At 47.6% G+C, this 23,065-nt stretch overlaps 1 protein-coding gene across 4 annotated transcripts in view; it reads left to right on the top strand.

Annotated features, from left to right (window-relative positions):
- Positions 1 to 23,065, top strand: part of LOC144502648 (uncharacterized) — a 217,417-nt gene that overhangs the window by 33,698 nt on the left and 160,654 nt on the right. For 2 of the 4 annotated variants that reach the window (XR_013499372.1, XM_078226816.1), the window contains exons 5-7: positions 4,835 to 4,881; positions 9,969 to 10,048; positions 15,359 to 19,055. Coding sequence is in view for 3 of the 4 variants with exons in the window: in XM_078226816.1 (XP_078082942.1) it covers positions 4,835 to 4,881; positions 9,969 to 10,048; positions 15,359 to 19,055 (3,824 nt within the window). In the remaining variant the exon portion in view is untranslated. The remainder of the gene's footprint in view (positions 1 to 4,834; positions 4,882 to 9,968; positions 10,049 to 15,358; positions 19,056 to 23,065) is intronic. The other 2 variants (XM_078226818.1, XM_078226817.1) reach the window with 1 other exon arrangement.

Below are 23,065 nucleotides of genomic sequence, written 5' to 3'. Positions count from 1 at the left end.
ACGATGAATATTGCCAAAGTGGCAAAGGGCAGATTGATCCTGTCCACCATCCTCCCCACCCGAGGTGACCTTGTTGTTGGAGAGCCTGTGTGACCCATCTCTGCTCCCCTCCCCTCCCCCACTCACCCCATCGCATTGATGTTTGCAGCAAGGTGATTGGTTCTCCTAAATGCCTCGAGTGACCATGGTTCCTTGGGCTGGTTTTTAACTTGTCTTCCATTCTACTCTGAGTCATTCATTTTAATTGTTGAATTAAAAAGACTTGAGAAGCTAATTGGGGCTGTTTACTCGGGTGTTTGTGAAGGAGAGAAATGGAGGGTAAAAGCAAATCGCTGCGGATGCTGCAATCTGACGCAACATAAAATGCTGGAAAATCTCAGCGGGTCTGGCAGCATCTGTGGAGAGAAAATAGAGCCAATGTTTTGTGTCTGGATGACCCTTCCTCAGAGCTGTCAGATATGGAGGGATTGTGTTTCCCAGCTATCCTGCTGGGATTTAGTTTTCCTGGTGTCTCCCTCTCTTCTCCATAAGAGTGGGTTCCACAGTCACTATTCCTAATACAGCTCCTGGGAACACCAAATTGGGTACTTTCACCCAATGGGAAAAACTGTCAGATTGTTCTCAATAGCCCAATTTTAAAATTCTCATCCTCCTTTTCAAATTCCTCACTGCCCTTCGATTAGTTTAATCATAGAATCCCTATAGTGCAGGAGGAGGCCAGCGCTAATCGCACCATAATTGCCTTAAAAGTGCAAGTTCTGACTGACCCATTGCTGTGCACACTTAGGAAGCCTGAGGTTAGTCATGAAGCCCCACCTTCTCAACCTTGCCCCTCGCCTGAGGTGCGGAGATCCTCGGGTTAAATCACCACCAGTCAGCTCTCCCCATCAAAGGGGAGAGCAGCCGATGGTCATCAGGGACTATGGCGACTTTACCTTTTACATTTCAAGTGTCTACGCTTCCAAAGTACTTTCTTTGAACCGACCTCAGAACCATCTTGATTTGGTAACCACGAGATAACGGAAGTGTCTGTCCACAGGGATGGTGTGGAATTAGAGCTCGCAACGTGCAATAGCAGTGAGACAGGAATGAAGATGAGGGCAATAAATGGATAGTGGAAGTGGCTATACATGGAGTGCGAGGAGGCCATTCAGCCCTTTCTGCCATTCTATAACATCATGGCTGAACTAGTTGTGATCTCAACTCTACTTCCCTGTCTGCTCCCCCAACTCTTGCCTTGCTTATCAAAAATCTGTCTAACTCTGCTTTGAATAAATTCAATGATCCAGCCTTCTCTGCATCCGGGGGAGGGAATTCCACAGACTAACAATCCTCCAAGAAAAACAATTCTCTTCTCTGTCTTCAATGGGAAAGCTCTTTCTCTTAAACTGTGCCCCCTTAATTCTAGTCTCCCCCACAAAAGGTACAGCCTCCCAGTATCAACCTATGGGGTCTCCCTCAGAACCTTCCACGTTTCTATGAGATCACCTCTATCTCTTCCAAACCCCAGTGGTACTGGCCCAACCTGTCCAGCTTTTCCTTACAAAATAAGCCTCTCATCCCAGGAATGTACAGCAGGTGTTCAAAGCTCTCTCCTGCTCCCCAGTGCCAAGTCACCAAGAGCAGCACAGAAAAGAACATAAATGAGTGACCTGATGGCCAAGCATTGAAGGGCCGAATGGCCCACTGCTGTATCAGGTGAATGCCCTGCAATGCTGTCTGGTGTGTAATGTACAAAGCTGCACCGCTGCCCCAGGGATGGGCAGTTGAAGGTGGCATTGCCATCCTTGCCCACATCCGAGGGATATTTTTGATGAAGATTGATTGGTGTTTCTTACATTTGGCAATATTTCAAACGAGGAACAGCCAATGTAGAAGAATCCTGCAGATATAACATGTACCAAACAAACTGCTTTCGGCACCAGAACCTGGTTTCCTCTCAATAAGAAATTGTCTATTTTTTCCCCCACGTGACTCAAATGGAGAGAAACCTGGCAGCAAGAGTATGAAACTGTGGTTTGTGGATCATTTTAAATGTGTGTATTACGTTAGGTGTCTAATGTGTGATCCAGAGAAACAGCAACAACTGTGTGGGTTCCAGTTTCACTCTGGCTGAGATAGACTTGGGGGGGGGGGGGGGGGGGGGGGGTGCGGGGAACCTCCCTTCTCACCCTGCCCTCAGAGTGAAGAGCAATGGCACTGATCACTAACAAAACCACCTGGAATAGAAACTGCCAGGGAAAGGACTCGGGATGGAGCATTCACACAAGCCAAGGACCTGCCTTTGACCAGAACGCACACCAGTGAATGAATTTGACGCAAATGAGATCAAGCTCCCAATACGGCTGCTGTGCTGCCAGCTGTACAGATGTTCGTGTAGCCCATACAGGGGCCTTATCACAATCACTGGCACTTAGAAATAGGTTGCATTGATATATCACCTTTCAGAACAGCTCCGAGTGCTTTACAAACAATGAAGTCTTTTTGATGAGTGAGCACTGTTGTAATGTAGGAAACACAGCAGTCGTATAGCACAGAAAAGGCCCTTCGGCCCATCGAGTCTGCACTGACAACTACTGCTAAAGACACGCTAATCCTATTTTCCAGCACTTGTCCCATATGATATTTCAAATGCTCATCCAAATATTTTTTTACAGATTGGAAAGCGGCCTCCACTACCTTCCCAGGCAGTGCATTCCAGATTCCCACCACCCTCTGCGGAAATAAATTCTCAAATTCCCTCTGAATCTCCTGCCCCTCACCCTAAAACTATGCCCCCTTGCGATTGACCCCTCAACCAAGGGGAACAGCTCCTTTCTATTCACCCTGTCCATACCCTTCATAATCTTATACACCTCAATCATGTCCCCCCTCAGCCTTCTCGGCTGTAAAGAAAACAATCCAAGCCTATCCAGTCTCTCCTCATAGCTCAAAAGCTCCATCCCAGGCAACATCCTGGTGAATCTCCTCTGTACCCCCTCCAGTGCAATCACATCCTTGCTATAGTGAAGTGACCAGTACTGTGAACAGTACTCCAGCTCTGGCCTGTATCTATGCCACAACTGATAAACACAGTAAGAAGTTTAACAACACCAGGTTAAAGTCCAACAGGTTTATTTGGTAGCAAAAGCCACACAAGCTTTCGGAGCTCCAAGCCCCTTCTTCAGGTGAGTGGGAATTCTGTTCACAAACAGGGCATATAAAGACACAAACTCAATTTACATGAATAATGGTTGGAATGCGAATACTTACAGCTAATCAAGTCTTTAAGATACAAACAATGTGAGTTGAGAGAGCATCAAGACAGGCTAAAAAGATGTGTATTGTCTCCAGACCAACGCCGGCATCTCCACATCACAACTGATAAAAGCAAGTGTCCAATATGCCATCTTAATTATCCTATTCACCTGCTATGCCACCTCAGGGATCTGTTAATAAGTACCACAAGATCCATCTCTTCATCTGAGCTTCCTAGTGTCCTGCCATTCATTAAATACTCCCTTGTCTTGTTACTTCTTCCAAAGTGCATCACCTCGTCCTTATCAGGGTTAAATACCATCTGCCACTGCTCTGCCCATCTGATCAAGCCATCTATATTTTCTTGTAATCTACAACCACCTTCACCAACCACCCTACTAATTTTGGTGTCACCTGCAAACTTATCGTTCCACAACATTTTCATCTGTATCATATATGCATAGAACAAACATGACCCAGGACTGAACTTTGTGGTACTCCACTGGACACCAGCCTCCAATCATCCTGCCTCGCCTTTCACAGCAACCTGGGATGCAATTCATCCGGGCCTGGGGGTTTATCCATTTTTGAGCCTGTCAGAGTCTCCAATACCTCCTGCCTTATGTCAAACTGGTCAAGTTCCTCTCAGTCTCTTTTCTTGAATTCTATGATTACGTTCTGCTTTTCCAGAGTGAAGACCGATGAGAAGTATTCATTTAACACCCTTCCAATATCCTGTGGCTTCACACACACTGCCCCCTTGGTCTCTAATGAACCTTAACCGTTCCCTGTGTTACACAGCAAGATCCCACAAACAGCAATGTGATGGTGACCAGATCTGTCTTGGTGATGTCGATTGGATAAATCTCAGCCAGGACACTGGGGAGAACTCCCCTGTTCCTCTTCAAAATGCCACAGTATCTTACGCCCACCTTGGGAAGATGGGACTTTGGTCTCATCCGCAAGACTGGCAAGTATTATAATTGATGTGGAGACGGGCATTCGGCCTCTGATCTTCGGGTAAGCGTTCTCCAAGGCGGCCTTCACGACACACGACAGCGCAGAGTCGCTGAGCAGAAACTGATAGCCAAGTTCCGCACACATGAGGACGGCCTAAACCGGGATGTTGGGTTTATGTCACACTATCAGTAACCCCCACAGCTTGCCCCCTGGACTTGCAGAATCTCACTAGCTGTTCTGTCTGGAGACAATACACATCTCTTTAACTTGTGTTGAATGCTCCCTCCACCCACATTGTCTGTACCTTTAAGACCTGGCTGGTTGTAGGGATTCGCATTCTAATCAGTATTCTGTAACTTGATTTCTGTGTCTCTGTGCTCTGTTTGTGAGCATATTTCCACTCCATCTGACGAAGGAGCAACGCTCCGAAAGCTTATGGTATTTGCTACCAAATAAACCTGTTGGACTTTAACCTGGTGTTGTGAGACTTCTTAAAGTATTATAATTGCCAGGAAAGATGTTGGTGATTTTGAGGGGGAACCGCTCCAGTTCAGGGTGGGGGGTACAGTGGGTACTGTCTGCGTGACGGGAGTGGATTGGTTCTCTAATCATTAATCACCATTTCTGTCTTAAACAGGACAGCGAGGAAAGAGATCCCGAGACCTGGTCCACAGCTGGTACCGAGTGAGTATGGTCCGAAAGACCATTCTGTGAACACCATTAGTCAGTTTGAAATGTTCAACCATTAGTTATGATCTCCGTGTCGATCGGTATACCAAAAAAAACAATCAACACGGACATTGCAATCAATATAAACTATAAATTACACATTAAATAACAGACACGACAAAGCTCTTACTGATTTACTGAACGGTCCATACAGTGCACATGGCACTAATTTCAGCACAAAGCTCTGAATTCCCTCGGATAGAATCCCAACTCCTTTCCTTCTAGGGTTTAGTCTCTGATGCTGATCCGACAGCAGCTCCCAACCTGAACTACAGCGGCCCGATCGTCACCAAATTGGTGCACTTCAGCACAACTTCCTTCACTCTGCTCTCGGCAGTGTTGGTGGCGTGGATCCACCTGAACCTGTCTCCGAGCCCTCAGTAACAACCCTGTGTATTGTATGGCTGGTTCTGGGTCCAATAACTGAAGAAGCGACAATAACCTCACTTTTCCCAACTCCACTCCCAGATCCAGTCTTCGTGTTCACCTTTTCACCTGTGTCACAACCTTCGTGATGACGTTCACGAGGGGTCATAGGTTCAAGGTGAGGGGGGGGTGAGGTTTAACACGGATATCAGAAGGACGTATTTTACACAGAGAGTGGTGGGGGCCTGGAATGCGCTGCCAGGCAAGGTGGTGGAGGCGGACACACTGGGAACGTTTAAGACTTATCTAGATAGCCACATGAATGGAGGGATACAAAAGAATGGTCTAGTTTGGACCAGGGAGCGGCGCGGGCTTGGAGGGCCGAAGGGCCTGTTCCTGTGCTGTATTGTTCTTTGTTCTTTTGTTCTCTCCCTCCAGCAGAACCCGGCCGCATGGGCCCCTTTATGCATCTATTGCCCCAGGTCACTTGGGCCTGTTTACGTGCCTTTTTTTCCCATGTCAGCTGATAACTCATTGTACACCTTTGAAAGGAGAGGATGACCCGACTGATTAAAGGCGTTATCCCTAATCTCTCAATTCCCTCACCTGCACCTTTTGTAAGTCCATAGTCCGTTCCGACAGTCGCCAAGCATTTTGAGTGAAATCTCTTTCTACAGAACTGTTTAATGATGTAGCTCTTTGCTTGTAGAGGCTTCTCGCTCTCATCCCGCCTCTGCGGGAGGCTTTCCATGCTGACAGAGCACTTCCGGTGATGCTGCTGCGGCCCTGCTCGCATTCAGAATCACGGAGCAGTTCTGACCCCGGTACCTGCTTCTAGACTTTCCCAGTTCCATCACACCTCATCCAGTCTGTACATGTGGCGATTCCAGATCTGACTGGGGCACCCTGGAGACGGGAAGGGGGCCCCACAAATGCATCATTGTCTGGACACAGCAGTGTCCTACAGGCATGAGTTAGGCCAGTTACCAGTTCATAGAAATCATAGAAACCCTACAGTGCAGAAGGAGGCCATTCGGCCCATCGAGTCTGCACCGACCACAATCCCACCCAGACCCTACCCCCACATATTTACCCGCTAATCCCTCTAACCTACGCATCTCAGGACTCTAAGGGGCAATTTTTAACCTGGCCAATCAACCTAACCTGCACATCTTTGGACTGTGGGAGGAAACCGGAGCACCCGGAGGAAACCCACGCAGACACAAGGAGAATGTGCAAACTCCACACAGTCAGTGACCCGAGCCGGGAATCGAACCCGGGACCCTAGAGCTGTGAAGCAGCAGTGCTAACCACTGTGCTACCGTGCCGCCCCAGTTAACCTGTTTTGAGATGAATATGGGCCTGGGCACTCTTTCAGAGTTCAGGAGCCTTTCAGATAGTGCCGTTAGATCATTACATCCCTCAAACTGGCAGGCTTCAATTTGTCATCTCATTTCATTGAATCCTACAGTGCAGAAGGAGGCCATTCGGCTCACTGAGCCTGCACCGACCACAGTCCCGCCCAGGCCCTACCCCATAACCCCATACATTTACCCTAGCTAGTCCCCCTGACACTAAAGGGTAATTTATCATGGCCAATCCACCTAACCTGCGCATCTTTTGAACTGTGGGAGGAAACCGGAGCACCCGGAGGAAACCCACGCAGACACGGGGAGAACGTGCAGACTCCGTACAGACAGTGACCCAGGCCAGGAATCGAATCCGGGTCCCTGGCACTGTGAGGCGGCAGTGCTAACCACTGTGCCGCCCATTTTGAGGTGGTGGGATGCGTAATTCAAGGCTGGCTGGTTTTCTGGTGGGCATTGTGATCTTGGGGTACCCTTCACCTTTGGAGATGTTGTGCACAGATAGAAGAACGGAGAGGGCAGGATTTTCTGGCCACGCTCGCCGCAAGGCCGGAAAATCCCACCCGAGGTCAACGGACCTTTGCATGATTTGTGTCACACCCGCTACGATTCCCGCAGCGGGCAGGACAGGAAAATTCCGCCCAGAGGGCGGGTTTAACTGTTGGGGTCAGGCTGAGAATGCTCAGGGTTCAGTTAGGGAGATGCGGAGGAGATGTTTCCACCTGTGGGGAAGTCTACGCACAAAAAGCATCAGGGTCAAAACTATAATATAGTCACCAGTACTGTGGTAGGGAATTCGGAGTGATTAGAATGTGGAGTTCACTGCTGTTGGAATGAAATTCTTCATGATGATAACATATTCACCCTCCATACGCCCTCTGATTTTAATTTGTTGTTGCCGGTGGGGATTTTCCCACTTTTGGTGCAAAATGGGCACAAGTTACATTTTGAAGTGTTTTATCTCCCTTGAGATTCCACTCCAGCTCACTATTCAGTCTCACTGAAGTCATAGAACATAGAAAGCCACAGCACAAACAGGCCCTTCGGCCCACAAGTTGCGCCGATCACATCCCCACCTCTAGTCCTATCTATAGCCCTCAATCCCATTAAATCCCATGTACTCATCCAGAAGTCTCTTAAAAGACCCCAACGAGTTTGCCTCCACCACCACCGACGTCAGCCGATTCCACTCACCCACCACCCTCTGAGTGAAAAACTTACCCCTGACATCTCCTCTGTACCTACCCCCCAGCACCTTAAACCTGTGTCCTCTCGTAGCAACCATTTCAGCCCTTGGAAATAGCCTCTGAGAGTCTACCCTATCCAGACCTCTCAACATCTTGTAAACCTCTATCAGGTCACCTCTCATCCTTCGTCTCTCCAGGGAGAAGAGACCAAGCTCCCTCAACCTATCCTCATAAGGCATGCCCCCCAATCCAGGCAACATCCTTGTAAATCTCCTCTGCACCCTTTCAATGGCTTCAACATCTTTCCTGTAATGAGGTGACCAGAACTGCGCGCAGTACTCCAAGTGGGGTCTAACCAGGGTCCTATAAAGCTGCAGCATTATCTCCCAACTCCTAAACTCAATCCCTCGATTAATGAAGGCTAGTACGCCGTACGCCTTCTTGACCGCATCCTCCACCTGCGAGGCCGATTTAAGAGTCCTATGGACCCAGACCCCAAGGTCCTTCTGATCCTCTACACTGCTAAGAATGGTACCCTTCATATTATACTGCTGCTTCATCCCATTGGATCTGCCAAAATGGATCACTACACACTTATCCGGGTTGAAGTCCATCTGCCACTTCTCCGGCCAGTCTTGCATTCTATCTATGTCTCGCTGCAACTTCTGACATCCCTCCAAACTATCCACAACACCACCTACCTTGGTGTCGTCAGCAAACTTACCAACCCATCCCTCCACTTCCTCATCCAGGTCATTTATGAAAATGACAAACAGCAAGGGTCCCAGAACAACCTGCCATCGAACAGTGCTGCTGCAAATACAGCTGTCCTCTCTGAAGCATTGCTTTGAAAGATATTGCTTGAAAAGTTTAGTTGAATTAACCGAACTTTATATAAACTTAATGGTTTAACACAAAAATGAAACCGTTTTAACCGGTGTCTGTCCACCATGTGCGAGTAACTGCATTCTTTTAAAATGCTGATTTACTTTTGTAAAGAAAATGCAGACACTCTGCTCGCAGTCAGTTTTTTCCAGTAATTAATCTTAAAGTTACATCTCGAAGTTTTTACAACTTGCCTACGGGTGACCTTGAGCCCAAAGAGCCAGTTTAAATTTTGGGGCTGCCTCTCAGGCTCTCCATAGAACCCCTACAGTGCAGCAGGAGGCCATTTGGCCCATCGATTCTGCACCAACTCTCTGAAAGAGCATCTAACACCCAAAGAACAAAGAAAATTACAGCACAGGAACAGGCCCTTCGGCCCTCCAAGCCTGCACCGACCATGCTGCCCGACTTAATCAAAATTCCTACTCTTCCGGGGACCATATCCCATCCTATTCATGTATTTGTCCAGACGTCCCTTAAAAGTCACTATCGTATCTGCTTCCACTACCTCCCCCGGCAGCGAGTTCCAGACACCCACCACCCTCTGTGTAAAAAAAAACTTGCCTCGTACATCTCCTTTAAACCTTGCCCCTCGCACTTTAACCTTATGTCCCCTAGTAATTGACTCTTTCACCCTGGGAAAAAGCTTCTGACTATCCACTCTGTCCATGCCCCTCATAATCTTGTAGACTTCTATCAGGTCGCCCCTCAACCTCCGTCGTTCCAGTGAGAACAAACCAAGTTTCTCCAATCTCTCCTCATAGCTAATGCCCTCCATACCAGGCAACATCCTGGTAAATCTTTTCTGTAAACACACACTTTGGCTAATTCCCTCTTAACCTCCACATCTTTGGGCACTTAAGGGGCAATTTAGCATGGCTGATCCACCTAACCTGCACATCTTTCAGACTGTGGGAGGAAACCCACGCAGACACGGGGAGAACGTGCAGACTCCACGCAGACAGTGACCCAAGCCGGGAATTGAACTTGGGTCCCTGGCACTGTGACGCAGCAGTGCTAACCACCGTGCCACCCGAAAGCTGAAATGATGGGAAAGGGGGAGGGAAGTCGATAAATGTGACGATTAACTAGCTAGGAGGAGGAAAGGGGAAGCATAAGAGCTCTCGAAGAATGATAATGATGCACTGTGGAAGTGGGGGAGAGTGAGTAGAGTCCTTTCTTGTGTTTGTTTCCATAAAATGTTTTGTTTTTCTTAATTTTTTTCCCTTGTTTTCAGCATCAAGCTAAAGGTGGAGTTGCCTGAAATCCATATCCCGTCTGGTGAGGAGCCAGCTGCCTTAGCAGCCAGCCTGTGCGGTGAGCATATAAATTCGACATATAGGCAGAGAATCTGAGTACAGGAGTAGTGAAGTCTTACTTCAATTGAATGGAAACTTGGTTAGACCGCACCTGGAGTACTGTATGCAGGTTTTGTCCCCTTACCTTAGAAATGATATTATTGCCATAGAGAGAGTGCAGCGAAGGTTCACCAGACTTCTTCTGGGGATGGCGGGACTGTTACGAAGAGAGATTGGGCAAACTGGGCCTGGATTGTCTAGAGTTTCGAAGAATGGGAGGTAATCTCATTGAAAGTACAAAATACTTAACAGAATAGACAAGATAGATGCAGGTAAGATGTTTCCCTTGGTTGGGGAGTCTACAACCCAGGGACACAAATTCAAAATAAGGGGGAAGCCACTTGGGACCGAGATGAGGAGAAATTTCTTGACACAAAGCGTTATGAATGTTTAGAATTCTCTACCCCAGGGGGCAATGGAAGCTTGGTCATTCAGTATGGTTAAGGCAGAGATTGATAGATTTCAGATTGACGACGTAAAGGGTTATGGGGATAGAGAGGGTAAAAGGCATCGAAGTGTCCAATTAGCCATGGTAGTACCGAATGGCAGAGCAGGCATGACTTGCTGAATGGCCTACTCCTGTACCTATAAATCAGGAAAAGACCAATATCCTATGTTAAAAACAGACGAGTGTTCCTAAATAGATTCAAACACTCTGCAAATTGGTGGTAAACTGTTGGAATGTTGTCCTACGGAAGTACAGGAGCAGGAGGAGGCTATTCAGCCCCTCTATCTTCTCCACCATTTAATAAAATCATGGCTGATCTGATAGCAACCTCCAATCCCTATCTCGCTTGTCCTCGGTAACCTATCACCCCTTGCTTACCAAGAATCTATCCATTTCTGCCTTAAAATATTCAAAGCCTCTGCTTCCACCGCCCTTTCAGGATGAGTTCCAAATACTCTCAACCCTCTTGAGAGAAAAAATGTCGCCTTCTCTCTGTTTTCAGTTTTTAAGCAGTGACCCCCTTGTTCTAGATCCTCCCATTGGAGGACACACCCACAATCTGTTTAATATGCAGGAAACAGACCCGTCACATTAGCTCCAACCCCACAACCCATTCCTTCAGTCTGTGTGGTGGAGAGTGTCTGTCTTTACAAAATCAGTGACTGAGCTCACATTGAACTCCGTTCGACCGATACGAATGAGAAATTCAGTGCCCGTTAGTCTAGAATGGAAGCCTTGGTTTAATCAAACCAGCTCAGCTCTTGTCTTTTCCAGTGGTTCCAAGTGTCTCGGTTGGTTGCTTTAAGTATCCTTCATTCACCACCTCCAGTTGATGTGCTATAGATTTACCAAACTGCTCACTGTGGCACTATGGGTGGCACAGTGACACAGTGGTGAGCACTGCTGCCTCACAGTGCCAGGGATCTGGGTTCCATTCCCAGCTTGGGTCGCTGTCTGTGTGGAGTCTGCACATTCTCCCCTTGTCTGCGTGGGTTTCCTCCAAGTGCTCTGGTTTCCTCCCACACTCCAAAGCTAAAGTTTGTTTATTTATTAGTGTCACAATTAGGCTTACATTAACAGTGCAATGAAGTTACTGTGAAAATCCCTTAGTTGCCACACTCTGGCGCGTATTCAGGTACACTGAGGGAGAATTTAGCATGGCCAATGCACCTAACCAGCACGTCTTTCGGACTATGGGAGGAAAGTGGAGCACCCGGAGGACCACGCAGACATGAAGAGAAGGTGCAGACTCCGCACAGACAGTGACCCAAGCCGGGAATTGAACCTGGGCCCCTGGCGCTGTGAGGCAGCAGTGAGATGTGTAGGTTAGGTGGATTAGCCATGGTGATAGGGTTTGGGGGGTGGGGGGGGGAGGTGGATTAGCCATGGTGATAGGGTTTGGTGGTTGGGGGGGGGGGGTGGTCCTGGGTAAGATACTCTTTCAGGGAGTTGGTGCAGACTCAATGGGCCAAATGGCCACCTGCCACCTTCTGCACTGTAATTCTATTAGTAGATTCTATAGGTGATGCATTTTGGAAGGTCTAATGCAGGACGGAATAATACAGTAAATGGCAGAAATCTTAAAAGCATTAACATGCAGAGGGATCTGGGCGTACAGGTCCACAGTTCCCTGAAAGTGATAACACAAGTGGATAAGGTGGTCAAGAAGGCATACGGCATGCTTACCTTCATCAGTCAGGGCATCGAGTATAAAAATTAGCAAGTCCTGTTGCAGCTGTATAGAACTTTAGTTAGGTCGCATTTGGAATATTGTGTACAGTTCTGATCACCACACTACCAGAAGTATATTTTGATTTGATTTATTATTAATATACGTGAAAAGTATTGTTTCTTGCGCGCTATACAGATGTGGAGGCTTTGGAGAGGGTACAGTAAGGGTTTACCAGGATGTTACCTGGTTTGGAGGGTATTAGCTATGAGAAGAGATTGGACAAACTTGGTTTGTTTTCACCTGGACGTCAGAGACTGAGGGGGTGACCTGATAGAAGTTTACAGGATTACGAGAGGCATGGATAGAATGGATAGTCGCAGTCTTCTTCCCCGGGTAGAAATTACTCCGGGACATAGGTTTAGGGTAAAAGGGGGAAAGTTTAAAGGAGATGTGAGGCGCAAGTTTTTTACACAGAGGGTGGTGAGTGCCTGCAATGCGCTGCCAGAAGAGGTGGTAAAACAGATACAATCGCAATGTTTAAGAGGCATCTTGACAGATACATGAATCGACGGAGGAATAGATAGATACGGACCGAGTAGAGGCAAAATGTCTTTAGTTTAGAAGGGCATAGTTTAGAAAGTAAGAAGTTTAACAACACCAGGTTAAAGTCCAACAGGTTTATTTGGTAGCAAAAGCCACACAAGCTTTCGAGGCTTTTGCTACCAAATAAACCTGTTGGACTTTAACCTGGTGTTGTTAAACTTCTTACTGTGTTTACCCCAGTCCAACGCCGGCATCTCCACATCATAGTTTAGAAAGACAGCGCAGACTTGGTGGGCCGAAGGGCCTGTTCCTGTGCTGTACTGTACTTTATAAAGATAAAGGCAAAATACTGCAGATGTTGGAATCTGAAACAAAAACAGAAAATGCTAGAAAATCTCAGGTCTTGGAATAGTCATCCAGACTCTAAACATTGGCTCTATTCTCTCCCCACAGATGCTGTCAGACCTGCTGAGGTTTTCCAGCACTTTCTGTTCTTTGCTCTTATTTGAAAAGTAGCATCCTCCCTTGATAAAGTTTGCTGAGTGAATTGCCTCTGTGTTTCTGCTCTTTAAGAAGTCTCACAACACCAGGTTAAAGTCCAACAGGTTTATTTGGTAGCAAAAGCCACACAAGCTTTCGGAGCGAAGTTGTGAGACTTCTTACTGTGTTTACCCCAGTCCAACGCCGGCATCTCCACATCATTTCTGCTCTTTGCCTGCACAAGGATCACTGCATTTAAAAGTTCAAAGTGATTTAAACCCCTTTGTGCAGAGAGTTGTTCATGTGGATATTAAGTCCCCTGTGGAGAAGGAAGAGAATCCCCACAATCCTATCAGATAAAAGCAAATTACTGCAGATGCTGGAATCTGAAACCAAACGAGAAAACGTTTGGTCTGGCAGCTTCTGTAAGGGGAGAAAAGAGCTGACGTTTCGAGTCCAGACGACCCTTTGTCAAAGCTAAAAGGCATAGAAAGTGGGAGGTATTTATACTGCAGTGGGAGGGAATGAAAGATGAGTCATAGCCACAAAAACATGGGGAAAGGCTATGGGCTGCTAATGGCAGCCCATAGAGAGAATAGAAGGTGTGAATGGCCAAATGGCAGAGAAGCTGAAATCAGAGGGTAAGGTGTGACAGATGAAGATGTTGGGGGGAGGGGGAAGATGGGTGGGAGAGAGGAAAATTGAGAACAAGGGAAGTGTGTGTGGGGGGGTGAAGAAAAATAAAGACGCACGAAAATAAAAGGCAGAGAACAGTTAAAAATTAAATAAAACAAAGGGGTCGAGGTGGGGTAGAGCTAATCATATCAATCTTCTCAGAAACTGAATAACAGACCACTTACTTAATCTTTGTGTAAGGCCTGATGGCCTGACACAGTAATTGCTGGCACCTCTAACAATGCATTAGCTGAAAAGGGCTTTGAGACGTTCTGCAGAGCAATGAGGTGTTGTGCGTAATCAAGTTCTTCCTTTGTACCTGTGATTTGCAATATTAATCCATTGCCCTGGGCCTTTCTGTAATCTAATTGCTCACCATCACTTTGATGGGAGGTCTGAGGCCATGTCTGCTGTGATCAGCCTTGGAGGAAGGGCGCAGGCAGGAGTGTTTGGCAGACTCTTTCCATTGCACCCGCTTTTTCTTAGGTTCAGTCTAAAGTAAATGGGGTAACGGGGAGGGTGCTGGTGGGGTGGGCATGTCCTCATTAATAATCAAGGACCGCTTTCCGAGGGTATTCCTTCTAAATGTTTGAAGAAGTTATGACTTTCCATTTCTACCCTGAGACTGCCAGTATTCATCATTGTTTACGTAGAGTCACAAAGTGAGGCCATTTGGCCCACTGTCAGCTCTCTATCCCATTAACCCCACTCCCTGCACGTTCTCCAAAACCCTGCAATTTTCATCTTTATCTGATTGGTTTTTGTGGCAGGTCTCGATTCGCAATATTCTAGTTGAGGGTTAATCCAGTTTTTGTTAACTGTTTGTCTGCCAGTCCAAATTGGCGGCATGGTGGCACAGTGGTTAGCGCCAGGGACCCGGGTTCAATTCCCGGCTTGGGTCTGTGCGGAGTTTGGACGTTCGCCCCGTGTCTGTGTGGGTTTCCTTCGGGTGCTCCGGTTTCCTCCCACAGTCCAAAGATGTGCGGGTTAGGTTGATTGGCCATGCTAAATTGCCCCTTAGTGTCACGGGGATTAGAAGGGTAAATATGAGGGGTTACAGGGGTGGGACCTGGTTGGGACTGTGGGTCAGTGCAGACTCGATGGGCTGAATGGCCTCCTGCACTGTAGGAGCCTATGATTCTATGACTATAAATTGAAAGTGCCTTGTCCTTAACTTGAAAAACCAAGCCATGGTTTCGGTTTCAAATTGACAGGCAGACACGGAATCCTTTGGGATTTGTAAAGGCCCCATTACATTGGGGCTGCAGGATCGGATAGGAAATTCTCTCCCCCCACCCCACCTGATTTGGCTTACTTGGAGCAACTTTAAATTACTCAGTGGCCAAATCATGAGGTGGAGGAAACTGGATTCAAAGATTTCATCTATATCTGTAATGTTTCCCCAATGCCGGGACATCCTGGGTTAACTGTCTTCTTGTCTTTGTATTTGGCAGGTGGAGATGGCTTGAGCTGTGCTGCTGCCCCGTTGGTAGCCGGGTTTGAGGGAGCAGAGTATTCCACTGTAATGGATCAGTGTGAAAGACCAATCCCTGCTGCTAATCTACGTCCGTGTGAAGCAAAGTGTGGCTTTCTCCTGTACAAACCTGTGGAACCATCCGTCTACACTGGCCATCTGTTTCCAGCACTGGCCAATGAAATGTGCACAGAAAATGGGGCAGGCGGCGAGGTGCCTGAGGGAAACATGGGTGCCCGAGTCCCGAAATACGAGGCAAAGCTTCCTGCCACAGTGCCAAAGTGCCCCCAAGCTGAGAAGCCGGTAGAAAGTGGGAGCACTGGCAATGCAGTCGGTGAGAATCAGCTGGCTATGGCGCTGCTCCATGTGGTAGCTACCGAGAGGCTTGTGGAGTTTGGCTTGGTTCAAGAAGTGCCTTCAGGAGAGGCGGTGAGCAGTGATGTGCCTCAGCAAATTCCTTCAGCTACCATGGCAACCAGCCACTCCTTCACCAAAAGTGAGGTGGCCACTGAAGTGCCTGTAGAAGGTGCAGCAACTGTTGGGGTCCTTGTACAAAATGGACTGGCTGAGGCACCTTCAGATGAAGCAGCTGTCCAGGTGCCTCTGGGCAGTGAAATGACCACAGATGGGTTTGCAGAGAATCACTTGACCTGTGAAGCACTAGAAAGTGAAGTGATTCGAGAATGCGTGACTTGTATAAATCTTGAGGAGGCTGATAGGCCACTAGCACCCAGCGAGCTGACCACCAGGGTTGAGGCAAACGTAGAAGTTAAAGTAACAAATGGGGCTGTTGAGGGCATGTTGCCTGCGATACCATCAGATAATCCAGAAATCGTGGAGGTGCCATTCGATAGGGAGGTGACTACATCTATTAAAGATGCCATGACCAGTGCAACACTTGCTGGGAATCTGCTCACCCCCGAGTTACTTGCAAAGAACAAAAGAACTGCGGTGTTTGTGGCAGCGCACACGTTGACTGATGCAGCAACAGACTCGACACCAAGTCAGCAGAGTATAGCAGCAACACCCAAAGCTGTGCCTTTAGGAATCGTGCCAACAACAAGCACTGTTCCCGAGAACAAGGTGCCCCCAGAGACAACCATGGAGATGTCTGTAGACCTGCCCAGTGAGTACTCCTTGGAACAGGCAATGGCCAGTATCCTGCTGAAAGTGAATGAATTGGTTGACGTACCTACAGATACCACTTCTATTGCCATTGAGGATTCTGCTGAAGATGAGCTAAGCACGGCAGATGACCTCTCCACAGCGGATGACCTCTCTACAACAGATGACCTCTCCACAATGGGCGAGCTGTCTACGGAGGATGAACTGACCACGGAGGATGAGCTGACATTTGATAGAAAACTAACGGCAAGTGAGTTGGCCGATATACCTGTAGACACCACTGCCACCGCCATGGAGATTTGTACAGCAGTTGGGCTGACTGTGGATGTAGGTGTGACAGCCTGTAGTCCATATCCACCTGAACAGCTGGCTAGTGAGGCACTGACAGAATTCTGTGAAGTTCTGGTTGATGGGGAATTAGTTGATATACCTACAGATGTAGTAGTCATTGAATTAACCGCTGAGAATGAGGATGATGAAGCAAAAGCCTTTGAAGTCTCAACAACCGAAGGGGCTCTTGCAGAGGATGGATTATTTGTGATATTGGATTCTGTTGATGGAGCAGTGCTTTCCCATGGTAGGTTTTCGGAGATTGAGTTTTCTCCAGACTCTTTGGCACCCATAAAGGATGAGAAGGTCCGAGAAGCTTCTGTCGAGGGTGTGACTAGCAGAATACTTGAAGAAAACAGTTTGACAAAGCCACCTCCAGATGTAGCAAACATAGGGAAGGCTGCAGAGGGGGAGGTCACAGCCGCATTGACCAATGACGATGCAGAGGGTGAGGTCACAGCCGCATTGACCAATGACGATGCAGAGGGGGAGGTCACAGCTGCATTGACCAATGACGATGCAGAGGGAGAGGTCACAGCCGCATTGACCAATGACGATGTAGAGGGTAAGGTCCCAGCTGCATTGACCAATGATGATGCAGAGGGTGAGGTCACAGCTGCACTCACCAATGGTGATGCAGAAGATGAGGTCCCAGCCGCGTTGACCAATGATGAGGCAGAGGGTGAGGTCACAGTCGCATTGACCAATGATGATGCAGAAGGTGAGGTCACAGCCACGTTGGCCAATGACGATTCTGAAAGTAAGCTAACAGTGGCTAGAAATATTAAAGTGGAAAGCAAGATATCAAATGCAATCTCTGGTATCAATGCCTTCCAAAAGAAACATTTTGAGCTGTTGACATTGAAAGAAGGTAATGTTTGCACCTACGATAACAATGATGAAATGTGTTCCAACAATAATGGATGCCAAGATGTTGACCTCAATAACCATGCATTAGAATACGTTTCAGTACCATTTACACAGACTGGGTGTGTTCCGTACAGAGAGCAGGAGGCAAGCTGTGTGCAAAGGAAGGATGATGAAACCGTTAAAGACAGAGCAGACATGTTTGGAGAGTTTGGAACATCACCAGTGTGTAAGGAAGCAGCTATTTGCTGTGTAAAGCTCAAAGTGCTGCAAAGTGCAAGGAGGAGGAGGAGGAAAGAGTTAGCCGGTTTAAAGATGAGGAAATTAAACCACGCCGTGCTCTTATCGAATTGTACTCCGCAGTTCCCCAGTCTTGAGAAGTTGTGGGTGAACAGGTCTTCACAGCGGGTGGGTTGTTGGAGCAGAGAGAGGGAGCGTGTCATTTCTGACATGGACCACAAAGTCCAACCATTGGAAGAAATCAAGCCAAAGAACCTGCCTCTTATACAGATGAATGATTTAGCTGTTAGTGAATGGTGCAGAAAGCCTGTGCTATTGGAGCACTTGTCAACCATTGCCAATGGTCTGAGTGCATTTTCTAAGACTATAAAAATGCCCCAGGAATTCTCTCCAACATCTGACCTTATTATAGCCATGGGTATGTGCAGTCGCTTTCAGTTGTTACAGTTTTGCTTCAATACTGAACAAACCTGCTGTCTAAACACTTTCTGCCATCGATCGTCCCCGAGTAAAGAACAGTCAGTCAGTGGGAAGCTTCCTGTCCAGTTTTACAGCAAGGATCAGCACTGGCCTTTCCCCAGCGACAGCACACATTTCATTACCCCAGATTTCCCAGTTTCACCTGATCACAACCTGACTTCGCTGCTTTCCTTTTTCACCGAGGGCGATGAGACAGTTAATCAACGCTCTGATTTGTCAGTTATTCCACCACACTCCCGTCAAGACTCTTGGATGGTCTCCCAATACCATGCCAACTTTGGCAAGACACGTTGGCTGCCTGCTTCACCCTCCAAGGCTGGGAGGTGCCCTTGCACTCGTTCCAGGTTTGGGTTGCACACAATTCTAGCACTTTCATCCCCGGCTTGTTACAGGCTCTACACGAGGCAGCGCCATTTTGGCAGAGTCCCTAACGCCCATCGCCCATTCTTAACTCAGTTTGGAGAGGATTTGAAAAGACTCGTTCTCCCGCTTCATTCCGACAAATCCTTCTGGTGGCTGACCTGTGCCTTGGGCAGGGTGGTGTCGTGGTGGAATCAGCACAATCCTTTACATTCTGCTGCGAGATTCAACATCATCGGCCCTTCCAACAACTGCACGCGGAGCAGTCCCAGGTTAGTGCCAAGTATCCGGTGAAATTCAGGGAGAAAAGTCTTTGTAATGCGGGTGTTTGGGGTAGGGGGAGGTGGGTAAATAATCGTAGACTCTTCACGGCAATGTCGGAGACTATTCAGCCCATTGCACCTGTGCAAGCTCTCTGAAATAGCTATGCAATCAGTCCCACTTCTCTTTCCCCACAGCCCTGCAGATGTTTCCCTTTGAGTTTCTATCGCATTGCCTTTTGTTAGAGTATCACGTCTGCTTCCACCCGCCCTTTCAGCAAGCACATTCCGGATCATAACTTGCCGCTCCCCCACAATTCTGTTCAGTATTGGAACTTTTGTGCATTCTCTTAATCCCTTCAGTCACCACCTTCAGGACACGGAGAGTTCTATGGGCACTGGCAACCAGCTTACCCCCTCCCCAGTATTTCACCCAGAAATGGGCATACGCCACACGTAAGGCCGGGTGTGGGTGCTTTTGCACCTTGGTATCAATGCTTTCATTAATGTGTGCTTGTCCAGTAGCAGTCACTGGCTACTGAGCAGGAGTCTGATTCCCTGCTCAAGTTTACGGTGTCGAATTCTATTTTTGATGATGTTACTACTGGGCAAGGATTGAGTGGGAACCTGCCTGGTGTTTAGAGCTCAAGGTTGTCCTGTGCCTTCCTCTGATCCATCAAGCTTTGAAAGCAGTTTTGAGGGCCAGACGTTTCTGATCAGTACCTGGGGAAGTAGGTGTAAAAGCAGAATCAGGGTGACTATTACCCTGCATTCCAATCCACATGCAGCAAGCTGAAACACAGCTCTGATTATTGTATTAACTTGCCACAGCACAGGAATGGCCTTTCAGACTAACCGCTCCAAGACTCTGCTCCACATTGGCCTGCTCTCTTGCTTCTTCTAACACTGTTGACATATCCTCCTGTCGCTTTATTTTATGTTTAAGTTTATTTATTAGTGTCACAAGTACAAAGAACAATACAGCACAGGAACAGGCCCTTTGGCCCTCCAAGCCTGCGCCGCTCATGTGCCCACTAGACCATTCTTTTGAATCCCTCTTTTGTAGGCTTACATTAACACTGCAATGAAGTTACTGTGAAAATCCCCTAGTCGCCACACTCCGGCGCCTGTTCGGGTACACTGAGGGAGAATTTAGCATGGCCAATGCACCTAACCAGTGCGTCTTTTGGACTGTGGGAGGAAACCGGAGCACTCAGAGGAAACCCACGCAGACATGGGGAGAGTGTACAGATTCCACACAGACAGTGACCCAAGCCAGTCCCTGGCGCTGTGAGGCAGCACGCTAACCACTGTGCCACCGTGCCGCCCATCATATTTAGCTACCTTCACCAGTGGTGAGATCTGCCCTTGGCACTCTCCTTTTTCTTATCCCTGTGCTACCTCGCAGACATCAGCCAGCTATACCTCAGTCACCTCTTGACCACTGCCTCTGATTGGCTTGTCAGATATTCAGCACTGAATGTCTTCCATGTTAGCATTGAGAAGATCCTATCCCCCAAATCCATCCCGTCCCCAATCATCGTCTGAGGCTAAAACAGGCTGCTTGCCACCTTGCCACCCTATCTGACTCCAAGATGAACTTCTGACCCCGAAACCATCTCCATAACATTAACCCCTTCAGCTCTCCCCTGCCACTTATCTGCTACCAAAACCCTGACTGGTACCTTTCCTATCTCGGTTCATCCAATGCTCCCCTGGGCTGGACTCCTGCCTCCCACCCATCGGAAACTTGGAACTTGTTGAAAGTTCTGTCTGCATCGTATCTCACACCAGGTCCCTCACCGTTGGTGGCTGTGCCTTCAGTTTACTCGGGGCCCCAAGCTCTGGAATACCCTCCATACATCACTCCACTCTAGCTCATGAATTCTCTTCATCAGCTCTTTATTCCCCACTGCTTTTCTATCTTTGTCATTTTTTTTCTAGTTTTCCTTCCCAATTTTTATTCATATTCCACTTTATTATAATTTTTTTCCAGTCTAGTTTAAGTCTCTTGATCATTAACTCAAATTGTATTTTGTGGTCGCTATTGCCTGGATGCTCCCCTATGCTTATTTCTCCCACCTGCTCTGGTTCATTTCCCATTGCTAGAACCTACAGTGATTCCACTCTCCTTGCGCCTCTTGTACTGGCTAAGAAAGGAATCCTGTGCAAACTCTTTAAAACTATATTCCCTTCTCCCTTCACCCTACTCCTGAAAGTTTATTTTAGGGTAGTTGAGATTTGCTCATTTCATTTGTCTGCCTACGTATTTCTCCCTTTACACTATTCGATCTCTAGTTATATTAGTATGATTGACTCTTTCCGACCCTTTACCTTAATCCATGTGCATTGTTTCAATCTTAATGTTAGTTAGAACCTTTGTTTTCTCACTAGTATTTTTGTTTCTGATTAACGCAACTACGTCAGCTCCACCCCTCTTCCTTCCCAATCTTTTTTAAACCACAGTAAGAAGTCTCACAACACAAGGTTAAAGTCCAACAGGTTTATTTGGCATCAAGAGCTTTCGGAGCGCTGCTCCTTCACCAGGTGAGTGGATTCCAAATAAACCTCCTGGACTTCAACCTGGTGTTGTGAGACCTTCTACTGTGCCCACCCCAGTCCAACGCCGGCATCTCCACACCATTTTCTAAACCAGTTATATCCTGCAATATTTAATATTCAGTCCTGTCCTTTAAGCAGCCATAACGCCATTTTTGCTATGGGAATAGAGCCTGGGTGGGATTGTGGTCGGTGCAGACTCAATGGGTTGAATGGCCTCCTTCTACACTGGGGATTCAATGATTCTATTACTCTGTGGCTCGAGGAGTTCTCGTCTCCAGTTCCCGTGTTTTGTTTCCAGTGTTGTGCACATTGCTAAATGGGAACAAAATAATTTGATCAGATTAATGGTCCCTATTGCTGTTTTGAAAACTCGAGAGTTTTTCATTTATTCTGGCTGTTGTTTAGTTTTGGTTCAGCCTCCATCTGAACGGCAGAATAGCCTGGAGGTGCTGAATGGTCATTCTCCTGTTTAATATTCCAACAGTCTGTAGATGTCCTCATTTCTTCCGTGGTCTGATTTTTATCTCCCGGCTAATGGTTATTTCCACCAAATATTTCTCCCACTATCCATCACCCCACCCCACAATATTCCTCGTTTGAATTCTCATTTCCGACCCTGTTTATCCTTTCCATCAGAATTTAAGTACAGGAGCAGGAGGAGACCATTCGGCCCATCATGTCAGCTCCGCCATTGAATGATCATAGCTGATTCTCAGTTTCAACTGCACTTTCCCACCCATTCCCCATATCCCGAGATTCCCAGAGACACTCAATCAGTCTACCCCAGCCTTCAATATTGTCAACGATGGAGGATCCATAACCCTCCGGGATAGAGAATTCCAAAGACTCCCAGCCCTTTGAATCATTTCAGTGTTAAATGATTGACCCCTTATCCTGAGACTGTGCCCACACACACACACACACACCCCCCCCCCCCCCCCCCCCCCGACCCCTTATCCTGGGACTGTACCCCTGACCCCTTATCCTGAGACTGCCCCCGCCCCGCCGTGTTTTGGACTCCCCAGCCAGGGGAACAGCCTCTTCGTATCTCCCTTCATTGCAGTGTTAATGTAAGCCTACTTGTGATACAAATAAACAAACGTTAAACGTTTTTACCCTGTCAGTCCCTTTGTATGTTTTCGTGAGATTGCCCCTCCCTCTTCTAAAATCCAGGCCCTCAGCCTCTCATCCCAGGATCCAATCTAAAGAGCCTTTGCCATGCCACCTGCAAAGCAGGTATCCCCTTCCTTAGATGCAGAGACCAAGAGTATGTACGTTACTCCAGGTGTGGTCTCACCAAAGCCCGATACGATTGTAGCAAGGACGTCCTCATTCCTGTACTCCGCTCCCCTTGGGCAGCACAGTGGTTAGCACTGCTCCCTCACTGCACTAGGAACCAGGTTCGATTCCCAGCTTGGCTCACTGTCTGTGTGGAGTCTGCACATTCTCCCCGTGTCTGT

This window comes from Mustelus asterias, chromosome 13 (assembly GCF_964213995.1).
Source record: "Mustelus asterias chromosome 13, sMusAst1.hap1.1, whole genome shotgun sequence".
Lineage (NCBI taxonomy): Eukaryota > Metazoa > Chordata > Chondrichthyes > Carcharhiniformes > Triakidae > Mustelus > Mustelus asterias.
The sequence above is the reverse complement of the archived record's forward strand: the minus strand, read 5'-3'. Positions and strand labels throughout refer to the sequence as shown.